The sequence below is a fragment of the Malus domestica genome, chromosome 10, assembly GCF_042453785.1.
Source record: "Malus domestica chromosome 10, GDT2T_hap1".
NCBI classification, from domain to species: Eukaryota; Viridiplantae; Streptophyta; class Magnoliopsida; order Rosales; family Rosaceae; genus Malus; species Malus domestica.
Genome location: NC_091670.1, coordinates 5,320,141 through 5,340,401, shown reverse-complemented (window position 1 = coordinate 5,340,401; position 20,261 = coordinate 5,320,141). Strand labels below are relative to the sequence as shown.

The window sequence follows — 20,261 nt, the reverse complement described above, 5'->3', positions numbered from 1 at the left end:
TCCCTTTGGATTCCTATGCCGTGCATCATCATCCATGTTCCCTCCATTGACTCATTTGTTGCATCATTCCACTTCCTTTCCTTTGTCTACCAGGTGCACAATATCCTTTCACCTCCTTGCACTCATTGATTCACCACTTACTCACCTTTCCACCCATGTCATGCATAATCACCCTTGTCCCCTTCATGCACCAGATTTATTGCACTCATTTCATGCACCATTACACTCATTACACTTCATTGCCGTGCACCACCCTTGTTCCCTCCATCATTTCAGATTTCATGCATCATTACATTGAATCATTGCACTCAATTGCTACACCATTCCTTGTTCCCTCCATCATTTCAGATTTCATGCATCATTGCACTCAATTGCTACACCACTCCATGTTCCCCTCCATTGTCATGCACTTCCTCTATAAAAGGAAGTGTGTGTAACATAAATTTAGTTCAGTTTTTGCTTGATAATTCATCCCCATTTCGATACAACCTTCATCCAAACACTTCCATTCATCTTCACATCCATTCCTCCATACAACCAAACCTTCAAACACTCACCAACACCTTGTGCCGTAGCAAAGGAAGGGAAGGAAAGTGCTTGGACGTACTTGTTGTCCAACTTGGATTGTTGGAGCGTTTAGGTGTTTTCTTTCTTTTGTTTTCCATGTCTAAATTTGTTTATCTTTGCCTTGTAAGTATGAGGAACTAAACCCCCTTTAGCTAGGGGGAATTCGAAACCATGTTCATGCTTGAAATATGATTTGATTACTGTCAGTTGCGATTCATAAATTGTGAATTCAATTTACTTATCCATTTGAATTAAAACTTATTTGTGTATGTTGGTTGAGAGTGCACGCTTAATTTTCATGCATAAATCTGATGCGAGGATATAAGGGAGTTTCACCTAATTGTTATGAACTTATATTCACAAGTAGTAAATGTTGCTCGTCACAACCGTGTTAAGTAAATTCTTGGCATAAGTTTCATGCAATTCATAGTTACAAGTGTTTCGTCAATGCTTATGATTTTCATAGAACTTAATGATTCTTGCTTGTATCTCTATTATGCAATTCATATAGGGAACTTGTGGGGAATGCTTTGGGTTGTTGTATGCAATCATCCAATTCAATGAAATTAGGAAAATTTGAGGGTTAATTAGTGCAATTCACAGTTAATCTGGGGCATTGAGAATTCGTAGTTTATTGAAAAGCAACTGGAAATCGTTTTGTTTGCAAGTGTGTCATGTGTGGAGAAGAACCTTCTAGCTAGCCTTCCATCCATAGTTTACCCAAATTCGTCCAAAATCTGTTTTAGTTTACAATCTATTTGTTTGTTTTCAAATTCGTCAAAATCAAATCCCCCATTACTTTAAAGTGTTTTATTAGTCAAAATATGTTTTGATTTGTTTTTTTAAGTGTCTTGAATCAAGTTAGAACCTAATTTCGTCCAAAACCATCCCTAGAGTCAGTTTAGAGTCGAATTCATTGTTTTAAGCGTTTGAGTCTTTTAAAACTAGTTTTGAGTCTTTTTAGTTTGTATTGCATCTTTTGAGTCTAGTTTGGTGTTTTAAACTTAATTTTACGTTTTTAAGTCAGTTTCGAGATTATTAGCAAGCCCTCCTAATCCCCGGTCCAGAACGATCCTTACTTACATTCTTTACTACAATTGATACAAGAGGGTTTAATTTGTGTGTTAAGTTAATTTTCGCATCAAATTTTTGGCTCCGTTGCCGGGGATTAGTAACATTGCTAATCCCTTTTTATTTCTTTTTTTTGTTGTTTATTTTTGTGTGTTTTTTTTTTATGTTAGTTACTGACCTTGTTTGCTTTCTTGTTTAAGGTACTAGTTTATGACTCGAAGTTCTCATCCGATTCGTGAGCATATCTTGGACTTTGAGAAGGAATAGGAATCAGCAAGATCGTAACCCACCTATTCCTGAACCTGAGTTTGAAGAACATCCACTTGAAGAAAAAGAGGAAAATCCCAACATGGCAGCAGACAATCGAACAATCAAGGAGCTTTCCGCTTCGGGATTGGACAATGTCGCCCCCTATGCATCCAATACCCCATGGCTGCCCTAGGGAAGACGGACGAGTTCGAATTGAAATCAAGTTTGTTACACCACATTCCTAAGTTCCACGGGATGTCCATGGAAGATCCTAATAAACATTTGAAGGAGTTCGAGGTTGTTTGTTCAAGCATGACCCCTGTGAATGTTGATGGGAGCATTCTAAAAATAAAGGCTTTTCCCTTTTCTCTCTTGGAAAAGGCTAAAGATTGGTTATATGAGCTAGCCCCCGGAACTGTCACATCATGGGAGAGTATGAAACGGGCATTTTTGGAGAAGTTTTTCCCAACTTCTCGAGTCATTTTACTACGCAAAAGGATTAGTGGCATTCAGCAAAACCAAGGTAAATCATTTCCCACTTACTATGAGCGTTTTAAAACCCTTGTTGCTTCATGTCCACAGCACCAGATGAAGGAGGAGCTTATTCTTCAATATTTCTACGAAGGGCTTCTACCAATTGAACGCCAAATGCTAGACGCCTCAGCGGGAGGAGCTTTGGTGGACAAAACACCCATGGCTGCCAAGACCTTGATTGCTAACCGAGCATTGAATGCTCAACAATATGAAGGCGTTGGTCAAAGGGACACCCCACGGCAGCAAGTGAATAAGGTAAGTTCCACATCCAACATTCAATCGAATTAGCTAAACTTACTTCCATTGTGTCTCAGATGGCCGAAGGAATGAGGATGAAAGAACCAAGTGTATGTGATGTGTGTTCTATCCAAGGACATGCCTCTGAAAAGTGCGCTCAATTGATTGAAAATGATGGATGGGAAAGCGCCAATGCAATTGAATTTCACGGCCAAAACCAGCCAATGAACGATCCATATTCTAATACGTACAATTCAGGTTGGAGAAACCATCCAAATTTCAAGTGGCGGGAGCCCCAACAACCCCAATAACAAGGAGGCTTTAGGCAACAACCTCCGGGCTTCTATACCAAGCAATACGCACCAACACAAGCCCCACAACAACCTGCCCAAAATACCTCAGGTACATCTTTAGATAATGAGACACTTCTTAAGTTACTCACCAATTTGTCTCAGGGGCAAGAAAATCAAGCCAAAGCAATGCAAAACCAAGACAAAAGGGTGGACCAAATGGATAAGCAAATTGGGCAAATTGCGGAGTTTGTAGGACAATTCAGAGAGCAAGGTAAGTTACCTAGTTCAACCGTCGTCAACCCGAAAGGAGGATTCGAATCTGCAAAAGCCATGAGTTTACAAAGTGGAAAACAAGTTGGATTTAATCCCCAACCGTCCAATTCACGTTCCAATGAGGTTGAAGAGTTGATAATTGAAGAGGAGGAGCAAAGCACCCCGACGGAAAGGGTGGAAACACCTTTGCCGCAGGCCCCAAAAGCTCCTAAATCATCGAATTCTGCCAACAAAGGTAAGGAAGTTCCAATTTTGATTAATTCTAACGTTGTTCCTCCAAATGTACCCTTTCCTCGTAGGTTTATGCAACCAAAGAATGAGGAGGCTGAAAAGGATATTTTGGAAACGTTTAGAAAAGTTCAAGTCAATATACCACTGTTAGATGCAATTAAGCAAGTTCCAAGGTATGCCAAGTTTTTAAAAGAACTTTGCACAACTAGGAAGAGAATTTCAAGCAAGAAGGTTGTCAAGGTAAGTGAAAATGTCTCAGTTGTTTTACAACGTAAACTGCCCATTAAATGCAAGGATCCGGGTAGTTTTACCATTCCTTGTGTAATCGGTAATACTCGTTTTGAATCGGCTATGTTATACTTAGGTGCATCTATAAATGTCATGCCTTATTCAATCTATGCATCTATGCACTTAAGCGAATTGAAAAATGATGGTGTGATTATACAATTAGCCCATCGATCTAATGTCTATCCAAAGGGAGTTTTGGAAGATGTTTTAGTGCAGGTCAATCACTTAATCTTTCCGGCAGATTTCTACATGCTTGAAATGGACGAGTCGAACCATTCCCCTACATTGCCCATCCTCCTTGGACGGCCATTCATGAAAACTGCCCGTACTAAGATTGATGTGTTTAATGGAACTTTGACGATGGAATTTGATGGGGAAGTTATCAATTTCAATCTTTCTGATTCTATGAAGTATCCTAGTGAGAGTCATTCATGTTTTTCTATTGATGTAATAGACCCTTTGGTGCAGGACCATCTTGACAAATTGAATAACGATGCACTTGAATTGGTCATTGCACGAGGAATGGACATGCAAAACATTGACGCAGTAACCATGCATCCCCACGGCATGAATGATTTTTCCCTTGCCATGCCCCCTAATGAAGATGTGATTGAGATGGTGGCTGCCCTCGAATCATTGCCACTACAATCTGGTAAGTTTTTGGACCCAATTTCCATTTCAGTTTCGGCTAATAAGTTACTTCCCTCAGTTGTGCAGCCACCTACACTTGAACTTAAGCCATTGCCAAGCCATTTAAAGTACGTTTTCTTGGGCGATGATGAGACATTGCCCGTCATCATCTCAAGTACACTCACGGCACAAGAGGAGGACAGTTGGTAAGGGTGCTAAGGGAGTACAAAACAGCAATTGGGTGGACATTGGCCGACATAAAAGGAATCAGTCCCACCACTTGCATGCATCGTATACTTTTGGAGGAGGGGTCTAAAACATCTCGAGAGGCTCAACGCCGACTCAACCCTCTGATGATGGAAGTTGTGAAGAAGGAAATAATCAAGCTTTTAGATTGTGGAGTGATCTATCCTATTTCCGATAGTCGTTGGGTTTCGCCCGTTCAATATGTTCCAAAGAAATCCGAAGTAACTGTGGTGACAAATGCTGAAAATGAGCTTGTGCCTACTCGAATCCAAACAAGTTGGAAGGTGTGTATCGATTATAGGAAGCTCAACGCCACCACTAGGAAGGACCACTTCCCTTTGCCATTCATTGATCAAATGCTTGAGAGGTTAGCGGGTTATGCTTTCTATTGTTTTCTTGATGGTTATTCTGGTTATAATCAAATTGTCATAACACCCGAGGACCAAGAAAAAACCACTTTCACATGCCCCTTTGGTACATTTGCTTATCGTCGCATGCCATTTGGTTTATGTAATGCACCTGCCACATTTCAAAGATGCATGATGAGCATATTTTCTGATTATGTTGAGAAAATTATTGAAGTTTTTATGGATGATTTCAGCATTTTTGGTGATTCATTTGATGGTTGTTTGCATAATCTCAGTTTGATCTTAAAACGATGTGTTGAAACTAACCTTGTTCTCAATTGGGAAAAATGTCATTTCATGGTTAAATAAGGCATAGTTTTAGGACAAATCATCTTTGAAAAAGGAATGGAGGTTGATAAATCAAAGATCGATCTTGTACGTCACTTACCCTCTCCTACTTCGGTTAGAGAGGTTCGTTCTTTTCTTGGACATGCAGGTTTCTATCGAAGATTTATCAAAGATTTCTCAAAGGTTTCCCAACCTCTTTGCCGTCTCCTTAAAAAAGATGTGGCGTTTGACTTCAATAAGGAGTGCACGGCATCCTTCAAACAACTCAAGGAGTTGCTGACCACGGCTCCCATTATTGTTTCACCAGATTGGAGCCTTCCTTTTGAGCTCATGTGTGACGCATCCGATTATGCTTTAGGGGCTGTTTTAGGACAAAGGAAGGATAAGAGGCCGCATGTCATCTACTATGCTTCACGGACGTTGAATGATGCCCAATTAAACTATTCCACAACGGAAAAAGAACTTCTTGCCGCTGTCTTTGCTTTAGATAAATTTCGATCATATTTAATTGGTACTAAAGTAATTGTTTTCACTGATCATGCAGCTCTAAAGTATTTGCTTTCCAAGAAGGAAGCCAAGCCAAGGCTAATTCGATGGATATTGCTTCTTCAAGAGTTCGATATTGAGATTCGAGACAAAAAGGGAAGTGAAAACATGGTGGCTGACCACCTAAGCCGTATGATGCATAATGAGGAGTCCCTACCCATTGCTGAAACGTTTCCTGATGAACAATTGATGTCCATTAAGGTGAGTGAACCTTGGTATGCTGATTTGGTAAACTTTTTGGTGTCTAAACAAATTCCAAGCACTCTCACTAGACACCAATGTGATAAGCTCAGAAATGACGCACGGTTTTATGTGTGGGATGATCCATATTTGTGGAAATATTGCCCGGATCAGATTATTCGTCGATGTGTGCATGATTCTGAGTTTCATTCCATTTTAAGCTTTTGTCATACATATGCATGTGGTGGTCACTTTGGCACACAAAGAACAACACTTAAGGTATTACAATGTGGGTTCTATTGGCCTAGTATCTTTAAGGATGCTAGAATTTTTTGCTTAACATGTGATAAATGCCAAAGAACAGGAAATATAAGTGCAAGGGATCAAATGCCGCAGGTTTCCATCCTCAATGTTGAAATTTTTTACGTTTGGGGTATTGATTTTATAGGTCCTTTCCCTTCCTCACATGATTTCCTTTATATCTTACTTGTTGTGGATTATGTATCGAAATGGGTGGAAGCAAAAGTCACCCGAACTAATGATTTTCGAGTGGTCCCAGATTTCATTAGAACTAACCTATTTGCAAGGTTTGGAATGCCACGAGTAATCATCAGTGATGGAGGGTCTTACTTTTGCAATCGAACCATTGCGGCATTGTTGAGGAAGTACAATGTCAACCATAAGGTTTCTACACCTTACCATCCTCAAACCAATGGGCAAGCCGAGGTGTCTAATAGGGAGATCAAGCAGATTCTATAGAAGACCATTGGGCCAACAAGGAAGGATTGGAGCTTGCATTTGGAGGATGCATTGTGGGCATATCGCACGGCATATAAAACACCCTTTGGCATGTCCCCATTTCGGCTCATCTATGGCAAACCATGCCATCTTCCCGTAGAATTGGAGCATAAGGCGCATTGGGCCGTCAAAAAATTCAACATGGACCTTGACGCCGCTGGAATTCATTGAAAGCTCCAATTAAATGAACTTGAAGAGATTAGGCATGAGGCTTATGAAAACGCCCGAATTTACAAGGAGAAGACGAAGGCTTTCCATGACAAGATGATTCGAGGCAAATCATTTTCCATTAGGCAGAAAGTGTTACTCTTTAATTCCCGCCTTCGCTTATTTCCTGGTAAGTTGCGTTCCAAATGGATTGGTCCTTTTGTGGTTACTAATGTTTTTCCTCATGGTGCAGTCCAAATTCAAAGTGTGAAGACGCAACAAGAATTCAAGGTAAATGGGCATCGTTTAAAGCCCTATTATGAGGCATTTGAGGAGCATGTCGTGGAGGACATACCCCTCCATGCCGTGGGCCTTGTTCAAGCTTAAACGGATGTATCTTCTGGCTGGAAGACGTTAAAGCAAACGCTTCTTGGGAGGCAACCCATGTATTCAAATAAGGAAGATTTTTGAATCGCTCCACAAGCAGTTTTGAGTTTCTAAAAACCTTCCATTTTCTGCATTTTTATTTTGCCTGATTGTCATTTTTTTAATTTATTTGTTTGTTGCTTATTTAATTATTTTTTGGTTTGGATTTATTTTTGAGACATTGACAGATATGCAAGGTATTTTCAAATTAAAATTCGTGGAAAAGAAATACAAGAGGGAGCCTTCACAAAGGCTATTTGGGAGAAGTCTCAGTAGTCGGTGGAGTCTCAATAGTCGGCGGAGCCTCAGCAGTCGGCGAAGCCACAGAAGGAGGAGGTATCGGAGGTTGATCAATTGGAGCTTCACTACGCGGTACAGCCCGAGAAGATGAAGGCAAATGCTGTTGGAACAAATCCACAAACCTTTGATGATCAAGTAAAATCTGACCATCAGATTCCTGCATCTGGTCAATCTTCCTCTTCATGTTTGTAGCATAGTTATATGCAAGCCTATGCAACTATTTATTATCTTGCTTGAGCCCTCTAACCTCCTGTTTGAGACTCATCACTTCAGCTGCCAATGATTCAACTTGACAGGTTCGAGCAAATAGGCGTTGGGCCATATTAGACACATAAGCTGCACACTGCACACTGAGAGCCAGAGAATCCTTAACAGCCAAATCAGACCATTTAGAAAGCAGTCTGTTATCTTTGGGAGTGACAAGGTTTCGGGCCAGCACCACAGCAGTCATATCATTCTTCATCACCGAATCCCCAACGGTAAGAGGACCAGCAGGGGATATAAAGGATGGGTGCCATATGCTGTCAGGAGAAGGCATGGCTGCCTCTTCATTGAGATTCAAGTCAAAACGACGGTCGGAAGGGCCAGACATTTTCAAAGGTGTTGAAGAAAGAAGAGATAGGACAAGTCAAGATCTTAGAAGTGCAAGAAGGGAGTTTCTACAAGCGCAAATTCAAGTGTGCTTTGAAATGAACTGCGTGCCTCTATAAAAATCAACACTCGACAGGATTTCAGATATCGAAGAGGCGAGCTCAGAATTCAAAGAGGCCAATTCAAAAATCGAAGAGGCGTTAACTTTCTCAAAAGTTGGGCTTGCTCAGAAACCACAGGCCATCTTCTTTTCCAGATTTGTCCACACTCGTCACATGCAACCTATGCACTCGACGGAGCTCAGAACTCGAAGAGGCAAGCTCAGAAATCGAAGAGCCATCTGCTTTTCCAAACATGTCAGCAACTGTCACATGCACACTCAGCCTTGCGGAAATTATGGGCAATCTGTCGAAGATTTCTGGTGAAGTAGAAAGCACATGAAGTCTACTGTTCAATCATCCAACGATTGCCGACAAGAGTGAAAGAATAATACCGGTTATTATTTCCTATAAATGTCGACTTTCACCCCCCATTGCAAGGCAGACATACATAACCTTTCTTCATCTCCGAGAATGCCTTCCCAACAAAGCCTCTCGAGTCACTCAGTGTTCCTTATTCCTTGGGATACCTCTGCAAACAACTCATCGAAAGCAAAAATATTTCATATCATGAAGGTTGAAAGCAAGAGTATCTCATATCATGCTTTCTCCCTGTCCTTCTCCTTGTCTTTGTTTTCACCTAGGGACAAGGAGAAAGAGAGTGATCAGCCAGCATTTGGTATCAATCTTCCTATCTAGAACCAACTGCCTGGAAACCCTTCTTGATTGCTTACCTAACCTTGCTCCCGAGTACTCATTTTTTAACATCTTATGCTTCCTCTTCGTCTACCACATCTGCCTGGGGAACAGATAAGGGAAGTGAAGTTGATACCTCGAAGCATTTGGAGACAATGTGCTAATTCATCCTCAGCTAGGGACAAGGAGAAAGAAAGCAAATGGTCGGCACTTGGAAAGATTGAAAACAGACCATCATCTCTACCTCGTGCCTACCTGCCGTGCAGAAGAAACAAGCAGAGAAGAATGTTGCCTGCACAAGGAGTATGAGTTGAAACCAAGAGCTCGAGAAGCTTCAACAACATATGGACGCATCAGTCGCCAAAGAGCAAAGCCTCGCCGTACAATGCCATCAACCCACTACCACCAAGGAACTCTCCTATTCCTTACTCAAAATTCCAAACCAGTTCGAGATCAAAGCTGTGGAAAGTCAACAAGATCATCTATCCCCAAAACCAGATTTGCGTTCTTAAACTCTACTCTATCTAGTTTTTACTTTGCTATACTTGTCATGTTTATTCATTGTTTGTTTGTTTGCTTGTTTTTGGGTGAGTTTATGCTTGAAACATTGAGGACAATGTTTGATTTAAGTGTGGGGGGGTAACCAAGTTGTTTTGCATGAAATTCGTAGGAGTTTATCACCCTTTACTTCTAGTGTTGTTCCTTGCTGTTTTTAAGTATTTTTAAGCTGTTTTGGAGTGTTTTAGTGTGTTTTGACATAAAAATCCGAAAATCTCATAAAAATTTGAAAAAATTGTTTTGAAAAACCCAAAAAGAGTTATTTTTGTGTGTTTGTTTGTCTTAGGGTACCTTCCAACACAATGATGAGGATTTGGTTTTTAATTACATGACTGTTAAAGAGAGTTATAAACATGGATGAAAATTTGGTTTACTCTTTGGTGTATGCTTGGTTGTGGTTATTATTTATGAATTCACATGCAATCACAAAAGAAAAATCAGTTTTGCAACATGCTTGAAGAAAGAAACTCAAATTAACGCTACATCCCTGAGAGACTTGAGCCTAAACGTTTATTTGGAAAGTTATTAATCTATGCATTCTTGTTTTCTAAAGTCGTTGCATGATCTCATTATTCTTTGCTTGGTTGCTACTTAGAATGCGTTTCATCATTATAGATCTAAATACTAGAACTCATGCCCGTTCCATTCAAAGCATGATATTGATTTGCATAACACATATTCAAGATGAAGTTATTTAGTGAACCAAAGCCAAATAGCCGAACCCATTTGTTTTGTAGGTTTAAACCCCGTTGAGCCTTGTTTAGCCTATTTTCTTTGTTAACAACCTCATCCCTACCTAGCCTAGAATAGGACTTTCCATACCCTTGTTCTTGAAGTATAGTGGAGCATGACTTAGAAGGAATTCCTTTTGGGTAACTTTATTGCAGAAAACAAGTGTGGGGGAAAGGTTTCAAATTGTATATTTTGTGTGCCATAAGGCACGGCAATAATAAGAAAAAGAAAAGAAAAATTCATGGAAAGAAAAAAGAAGAAGAAAAGTGTATGAAAAGAATGAAAAAGAGTTGAAAAATAAGTGAGAATGAACTCACATGTGTTGATTGTTGAAGAAAGGGTCCAAAAGTTTGAATTTGACCCTAAGTGTTGCATGAACTTTCCCTTTGTGTTTAAGTAGATGTTTACATACAAAAGTGAATTCTAAGTGTCAAAATCATTACTTTGCTCACTATTGCCTTAAGAACGTTTGTTTCCCCTTACCTTTCTTTGTTAATCAATACCTTAGCCCTGTTACAACCCTTAACTTCTATCTTGAGTGTTATGTGTTTCAATATGTGGAGTTTGGAATTGGTATGAGCATATGGAATCCCTAGTTCTCGCTTCTAAGTAGTGGCATTCCGTTCATGAGATCATATATATACATGCATTAATAATTCCAGAAAAGTGCTTTCTTTGCTATAACATATGTGAGTACTAGTTTTCATGTTTACATCAATCTTCTCACATATACCTAGTGTAGGGTGCGTAGTCAGAAAATTTGAGTGAAAATTGAGTGCATATCTAGTAAGGAATTGAGGGAATTCTCTAAGGTATGTTACTACATTCAAAATGTTGTTTTAATCGATTAAATGTGAGCTAGTGAATGGTGACTATGATTAAGTATGCTCGAGGGAAAGGATTGCTTAAATCTATGTGAGTGGTGATCTTTGACATGTCATGTTTCATTGGAAATCCCTGAGGTAAATGTTGGAAGGTTTAGATTTTATGTTTTGTTTCTTTTGTTTTGTTTTGCTCGAGGACTAGCAAAAGCTAAGTGTGGGCGAATTTGATAGGAGCATATTTATGCGACTGAGTTAGCTTGTTCTCATACATTTATGTTGTTATTTCTTTAGTTAATTATGTATTTTAAGCTATTTTCGTGTGTTTGTAGGTCCATAGGTCTTATAAAGCAATAAGATGCATTTTGGAGCAATTTTGGGCTTGGAATGAATAGCACATGCATGCAGCAAGGTGGATGGACGAAATTGAAGACTAAAGAGGCTAGGAATGTGTTAAAGAGAAAGAAGAATTAATGTAAGAAGGACAAAGAGCTCAACCACAAAGGGGTGTCACTCCACCATTCACATTTCCATCATTGCCGTGCACCACAATCGCACTCCCTTTGGATTCCTATGCCGTGCATCAGCATCCATGTTCCCTCCATTGACTCATTTGTTGCATCATTCCACTTCCTTTCCTTTGTCTACCATGTGCACAATATCCTTTCACCTCCTTGCACTCATTGATTCACCACTTACTCACCTTTCCACCCATGCCATGCATAATCACCCTTGTCCCCTTCATGCACCAGATTTCTTGCACTCATTCATGCACCATTACACTCATTACACTTCATTGTCATGCACCACCCTTGTTCCCTCCATCATTTCAGATTTCATGCATCATTACATTGAATCATTGCACTCAATTGCTACACAATTCCTTGTTACCTCCATCATTTTAGATTTCATGCATCATTACATTGAATCATTGCACTCAATTGCTACACCATTCCTTGTTCCCTCCATCATTTTAGATTTCATGCATCATTGCACTCAATTGCTACACCACTCCATGTTCCCCTCCATTGCCATGCACTTCCTCTATAAAAGGAAGTGTGTGTAACATAAATTTAGTTCAGTTTTTGCTTGATAATTCATCCCCATTTCGATACAACCTTCATCCAAACACTTCCATTCATCTTCACATCCATTCCTCCATACAACCAAACCTTCAAACACTCACCAACACCTTGTGTTGTAGCAAAGGAAGGGAAAGAAAGTGCTTGGACGTGCTTGTTGTCCAACTTGGATCGTTGGAGCGTTTAGGTGTTTTCTTTCTTTTGTTTTCCATGTCTAAATTTGTTTATCTTTGCCTTGTAAGTATGAGGAACTAAACCCCCTTTAGCTATGGGGAATTCGAAACCATGTTCATGCTTGCAATATGATTTGATTACTGTTAGTTGCGATTCATAAATTGTGAATTCAATTTACTTATCCATTTGTTGTATGCAATCATCCAATTCAATGAAATTAGGAAAATTTGAGGGTTAATTAGTGAAATTCACAGTTAATCTGGGGCATTGAGAATTCTTAGTTTATTGAAAAGCAGCTGGAAATCGTTTTGTTTGCAAGTGTGTCATGTGTGGAGAAGAACCTCCTAGCTAGCCTTCCATCCATAGTTTACCCAAATTCGTCCAAAATCTATTTTAGTTTACAATCTGTTTGTTTGTTTTCAAATTCGTCAAAATCAAATCCCTCCTTACTTTAAAGTGTTTTATTAGTCAAAATCTGTTTTGATTTGTGTTTTTAAGTGTCTTGAATCAAGTTAGAACCTAATTTCGTCCAAAACCATCCCTAGAGTCAGTTTAGAGTCGAATTCATTGTTTTAAGCTGTTTGAGTCTTTTAAAACTAGTTTTGAGTCTTTTTAGTTTGTATTGCATCTTTTGAGTCTAGTTTGGTGTTTTAAACTTAATTTTACGTTTTTAAGTCAGTTTAGAGGTTATTAGCAAGCCCTTCTAATCCCCGGTCCAGAACGATCCCTACTTACATTCTTTACTACAATTGATACAAGAGGGTTTAATTTGTGTGTTAAGTTAATTTTCGCATCAGAGCCTGATATGCATGCCAAAGCCAACTATCCTATCAACAATTATGTGTCTACTCATCGTTTATCCAAACCATATGCATCTTACATATGTCAGCTATCTAGTGTATCCATTCCAACAAAATTGCAAGATGCCTTGTCTGACTCTAAGTGGGTTAATGCCATGCAAGTTGAGATGGAAGCTTTGCAAAAGAATTCTACTTGGGATTTGGTTCCTTTACCAAACGGAAAAAAAGTCGTTGGATGTAGATGGGTATTTACTATTAAGCACAAAGCATATGGTTATATTGACCGGTATAAAGCTAGATTAGTTGCTAAGGGTTATACTCAAACCTATGGGGTGGACTATCAGGAGACATTTGCTCCTGTTGCCAAACTTAATATTATGCGTGTTCTTCTGTCCTTAGCAGCAAACCAGGATTGGCCTCTGTTGCAGTTTGATGTTAAGAATGCTTTCCTTCATGGTGATCTTAAAAAGGAAGTGTATATGGATCTCCCACCTGGTATTGGAACATCTCCTGGAAAATTTGTTGTATGTAGGTTACAAAAGGCTTTGTATGGTTTGAAACAATCTCCTAGAGCGTGGTTTGGGAGGTTTACAAGTTCAATGAAGAAGTTTGGGTATATCCAGAGTCATTCAGATCATACTTTGTTTCTAAAGCGACAAAATGGTAAGCTAACTGCATTGATTATTTATGTTGATGACATGATAGTGACTGGTGATGATCAGAAGGAGATACAACGTCTTCAAAAGTACCTAGCTACTGAGCTTGAGATGAAAGAATTGGGTGAATTGAACTATTTTCTTGGAATCGAGGTTGCACGATCCAAGCATGGTATTTTTCTGTCTCAACGGAAATATGTTCTTGATTTGTTAGTTGAAACAGGTATGTTAGATTGCAAACCTGTTAACACTCTGATTGAGCAGAATCATCGTCTCGGCTTATTTCCAGATCAAGTTCATACTCATAAGGAACGGTATCAGAGGCTTGTGGGGAGATTAATTTATTTGTCTCACACTCGCCCTGACATTGCTTATGCAGTTAGTGTGGTAAGTCAGTTTATACACTCACCTAGTGAAGCTCATATGGATGCAGTAACCCGTATTTTGAGGTACTTGAAGATGGCTCCTGGCAGATGCCTGTTTTTCTCCAAGAATGGTCATTTGAATGTCGAAGGGTATACAAATGCAGATTGGGCAGGTTCTATCACTGATCGACGATCTACATCTGGATACTTTACGTTTGTGGGTGGTAATTTAGTTACTTGGAGAAGCAAGAAACAAAAAGTAGTGGCTAGGTCAAGTGCAGAAGCTGCGTTTCGTGGTATGTCGCATGGTGTATGTGAGTTGTTGTGGTTGAAAAAATTGTTGAGAGATCTTGGGTTTAACCCCAAGGATGCTATGAAACTTCATTGTGATAACATGACTGCTATTGAGATTGCTCATAATCCAGTGCAACATGATCAAACAAAACATGTGGAGATTGATCGACATTTCATTAAGGAAAAATTGGATGTTGAAATTATTATGTTTTCGTTTGTGAGATCTGAAGATCAACTTGCTGATGCTCTTACTAAGGTTGTGTCTAATAGTGTGTTTTCCAACTCGCGTTGGGCATGCGTGACATCTTTGCACCAACTTGAGGGGGAGTGTTGCGAGTTATATATTAGTTAGAGTGTAAATAGTAGTTTATTGTCCCACATTGGTGAAGTACATATGTAATACCAATTGTAACTCTTATATCTACTCCACTTTGGAGATTAACGAATATATAAGAAATTCTCAAATATTGTCATATATATTTTTGGTATTTACCATGTTTAGTTTAATATTGGTATTTACCATGTTTAGTTCAATACTTACCACATCATGTAAAATCAATTTGAGTTACAATTTTATTTTTATCTTCTTAATTTTACATCTCATCTATTAAAGATCTTTCTAGCCAACCAAAAAATATAAAATGCCCATTCCAAACTATTTTGCACATCCCATTATTAGAGATGCTTTGAAAATTTGAAGCTACCCAAACTTTTCTTGGCGAAGGATAATGTTCTCATAATATTTATCCATCATGGTGGAAGAGTACTCATAATTGAGAGCCATTTTCTAGTTCATCGATCTTGTTTGCATTGAGTAGAGTAATATTGGGAAGACTTGCAAGACTTGTAACGACTAGACAAGGAAATATGAGAAAATAATTAACTGATTTTGAGGGTCTACAACTGAGAATAAAAAGACGCCCAACCAAACCGTGCCCATATATACCAAGTCTTTCTTCTCTGGGAATGTTTGCTAAGGTTTCACACCGTGTTATATATGTCACAGCCCATCCCAAAGATATGTATTATTTTATTATCGGGACGTGAATTTACTATTTTACCCTCGGTTAGGAGCGTTGTGGTGTGTTATGTATGTAAGTCTTGTTCCAAACTTTTATTTCCCTAACTTTTGGAACAAAAATTAAATTGGAAATTTGGTTTGTGGTTTTGGTTGGTGACCACGTGGACCACTCACACACACAACCTTTTCCTCTCATTTATCTCCCATGCTCTCTCACCCTCAGACTCACTCTCTCTCTCTTTCCCTCATGTACGGACAACATCAAACCCTGAAGGAAACTTACAGATCGAAGGTTTTAAGATCACCATTGTGTTCGTGAGGACCATACGAGTTCAAAGGTACCATTTTTAGGTAAGGAAACCCTCGAAAACTCATGAAAACTCGTGAAACGTTAAATCTTGTGTTTTTGGAAATTTTAAGCTCATAGAGAGCTTAAGGAGGTCCTCACGAGTTTAGGAGTGGTTCGTTGGATGATTTTGGACGTCGGAATAGCCAGAACGTTGAGTTGCAGGTTTGGCCGGAATATCGTGGAGTTTTTCGGCGAATCCCGTGGGTTTTAGGACTCAAAAAAGGTATGGTTTTGTTCATATTGATGAGATCTTTAAAATGGTTTAAATTTCATGTAATTTGGATGAAAATCGACGAAGATACAAGGTTTAGAAAATTTTCCAGTTTTCTAACGTCGGCGACGGTCGCCGGAGTCTGAGGTTGAAGACGACGGAATATTCCGTCAGGATTGACAGAATATTCTGACGTCGTCAGTTAGTTTGGACGGATTCCGTTAGGATTTAACGGAATATTCCTGACAGCGTTGACTGACGCCGTCAGCATGCTTGTCACGTGGCCGCACATGGGGGCGCATAGGTCCGTGCACTCGCCGGCACGTGTGGGGTCAGAAAATTATTTTAAAAATTTGGGGATGATCCTAAGTTTGGGTAGGTCACTGTGGTATATTCATATACCCAATTTAAGCAATATATAAGCAGTTATTACCTATTGTTGGTTATGTGCATTAAATAACGTTTATTCGGTTATTACGCCTATAGGTGAGGCCTATTCTCAGGACGTGTGTAATCAATCGAGGCTCGGGGGCTACGACCCATCGACATATCTGTGAGTGGGCAGTTATTTTCAATATATATATATATACTTGACGTTTTTCCCAAAAAACGTATTTAAAAGAAATGTGATTTAAATGCCATGCCATGAATGCCATGCATATAGTTTTGTAATTCATATATGATTTGATATGTGGTGTTATATATATATATAAATGGGGTGATGTGGAGGCTCAGGTAAGCTCAGGTAAGTTATGTTTGGTTATGTGAATTGTCGATGATGTGATATGTGATTGAATAACGTTGAGCTCATAAAACTGCACCTAGGGTGATTGTGATTTAGCCAGAGATATGATACAGGCCTGTTTATTATGTCACCTCCCGCACTACATGCTCATATTGGATCCAATTTAAGTGCACAGTCTTGTCGAACAGACCTTATTTATGGTTCCGACTCGTAGGTGACTAGCGATTTATCGCCCGGCTATTATGTGAGAGTAGTATTGAGCATGATTATATTACACCCATTATTGTCGTACAGACCTCTGTGTTTGGTTCTTACTCTTGTGCAGTATGTTGCCGTATAGGTCATTGTAATGACTTCAGCTAGATTGATTTTGAGCTATGAATTTAGCTGTACAGACTACCACAGGGGTTCCGGCTAGCATGTTATATTTCTATGAATTTATTCTTACCTGAATTGCTTACTTTGTTATATTTTGGCATGGCATACATATGCTTATATCTTGATATTGGGAAAAATTATACTTGTTTTACGGTGAGGGGTTAGTATATTCAAAGGAAAATAAGGTTTTCATGTAAATGTATTTTACTAACCCACTCAACTTTGTTTTTTGCCCCTCCAGGTCTTAGGTAGCAAAGTTGGTAGCCACAAGGAATCCAACGATGTTCTGACAGAATCTGAATAGTAGGATTTAGGGTGATGTATCTTAGTAATTGTCCTACTTGACTACAACTAGATTTTCTTATGGCTCTGAAAGTGTATTTATACACTTAAACTCTCATTAGCATCCTTTCTTATCTGGGATTGCTAGTTGCTTGGTTTTAAATTGTTCATATTCCCTTACTCTTATTCGCTTTCGCTTTGCGCACATGGCTACGTCACTCTCACGTGACGGCCAGCATGTCTCGACTTCGGTCGGGGTGTGTCAATATATATATAGAACAATGTGTTCAACATTTTCGTTTTCAAATGTCGAAATCTGCACATCTCTTTCGACAATGTACTGGTAAAATATCGTATCTTGCTAATACAATGCGTATGTGTGTCTTATTGGATATATATGGTGTATACCTAGAGTATAGGAGCTCAACTACCTGCATAAGAAACTTGAACTCTTTGATTTTAATATTTTTCTCTTATTAGAAAATTAAGGCTTGGTGGCAATCCATTTAATTATCAAATCAACACACAAATAACATGGTATTTCAGTTTGGCCTAAATAGTTTTTCATTGGGTTGCTTTGCAAGAATAATCATTGAACTGGGACTTAAAAATAGCCACAGAATTATAAGTTGGAGTGAACCCCGTAAACCCTATTTGAAAGCGAAGTACAAGTAATTATTTGTTACAACGAGGTTCAAACTTATAAACCCGTTGTTTAGACATTTACATGTATTTTTATGTTTGTATTTATGAAACGAAAGGGATTTGGGCCACCTCATTTTGTCGTCAATAGTTGGTTGGGAATTCTGATAGAATTAACTTTTTGAAAGATAATTGGTCGAGCACGTAATTACAAGTGAATAGATTTCACCATTGGGCCGCATTGAGAATCCCTTGGACTAACAAGCAATCCATTTTGCTTCTTATATGCTAAAAAGAAAAAAGAAATATCCCTATTATAGTAGGGAGACTTTGTGTGCTATTGTCATTTGTCACCCCACTTCACTGGATGACCTTCTAAGTTTTTCGTGGCATAACAGTTCTTTAATCATTGAAACTAAAGTTGCCCAATAAAAAACCAATGAAAATAAAATGTCTCTGTGTTCACATGTATATTTTGAGAGAGAAGGGTTGGGATTTTGTCTTAACACAACCCACATTGATGAGAATGAGATAATACCAGAAATAAGCTCTAATTTGGAACATAACATACCAAATTAATTAAAGGAAAAATTAGGTTTTTATTCCTCATTTTCTCATATCACTGATTAAAACTTTATTCATTTTCAATTTTCGATTAAGGTTTTTAGTTTTTATTCATGTCATTATTTCAACAATAAAAGGTTTACACATCAGCATATTTAAATTTTTATAATTAAAAACGGTTCATTTGGTATATTTATACTTATGGCTAAATATTGTACCATATATGACACACCCCGACCCTAAAATCAGGGCGTGACGGCCAGCACGCCCTGATTTTAGGGTCGGGGTGTGTCAATATATTTCTACTTTTTAATTTCTACCTATTTTTTAATTTGCAACCATTTTTTTAATTTGTAACAATTTTTTTTTTACTTTTCATTTGTACCTATATATTTAATTTATATTTGTGCCCATATTTTTTAAGTTTATTTGTACCCATAATTTCTTTTCTTTTATTTGTATACCCATACTTTCTTTTCTTTTATTTGTACCAATAATTTAGTTATAGTGTACTATTCATATATTTATAATGCACCTCTTTTCTTTTATTTGTTAAAAATGTACCAATTTTTTTTATATATAATGTTCCAATTTTATTTTTAGTTTTCATTTGTACCATATATTTAATTTTTATTTGTGCCTATATTTGTTAACTTTTGTTTGCACCCATAATTTCTTTTCTTTTATTTGTAAAAAGTGTACCACTTTTTTATATAATAATGTGTACTCAAATTTTTTTGTAAAATGTACCTATTTTTTTAATGTAATATCTATATATTCAATTTTTTTTAACCTATAATATACCCATATTTATAATAAAGTTTGTATCTGTTTTTTTAATGTAATATCTATTTATTTTTTTAATCTATAATATACCCATAATTTATTATAAAATTTAACCTTTTTCTTAATTTAAAACGTAGCTATATTTAAAAAATAAAACATTTTATGTTTAAAAAATAAAAAATCTAATCATATTTCACACAATTCAAATTTGAGTAAAAAGTAAAAAATCCGTATTTGATATTAATCTTTGCATAATTTAGGGAAAATTTATTAATATTGGTTAGTAAATTTTTAATTAGTACTAAAATTAACATTTTTTTTCCTTCAATCAAAATATTCAAGTTAATAAGATTTTGAGCAATGACACCTTAATTAAAATTATTGGCGGTCAATCAATCGCGGTTATCCACTTGTTTAGACAAACTCCCATTTTCAGAGCAAAATACAATTCTAATCTTAAAATTAATACCTTAGCTGAAAATAAAGACTAAACTGAGACATGATGCTTAAATTGTATTGTGGCCATTTATAGTGTTTTACGTACTCATAGGTCGCAAACACGTTCTTTAAAACTTAGCTAGACTACAACTTGAACACGACAAATTAAGGCTACTTTGATGGCCTAGAACTTGTCAGTATATATGTTCAGCTAAGATGCTCTTTAAAACTTAGTTGAGCCATTCCAATTCCAAATATAGGCAAAAT

At 37.8% G+C, this 20,261-nt stretch overlaps 1 protein-coding gene across 1 annotated transcript; it reads left to right on the top strand.

The window, feature by feature from the left end:
• The first annotated feature begins 3,167 nt into the window (after positions 1-3,167).
• Positions 3,168-6,799, top strand: LOC139188508 (uncharacterized). Its single transcript, XM_070806091.1, has 2 exons — positions 3,168-4,395; positions 6,489-6,799. The coding sequence occupies exons 1-2, from the start codon at positions 3,168-3,170 to the stop codon at positions 6,797-6,799; spliced, it is 1,539 nt and encodes a 512-aa protein (XP_070662192.1).
• The last annotated feature ends 13,462 nt before the right edge of the window (positions 6,800-20,261 follow it).

Coding starts and splice junctions, on each gene's coding strand:
- LOC139188508 (XM_070806091.1), top strand. CDS start 3,168: ATGGATAAGCAAATTGGGCAAATTGCGGAGTTTGTAGGACAATTCAGA. Junction 4,396..6,488: donor ATCATTGCCACTACAATCTG/GTAAGTTTTTGG, acceptor TTGATTTTATAG/GTCCTTTCCCTTCCTCACAT.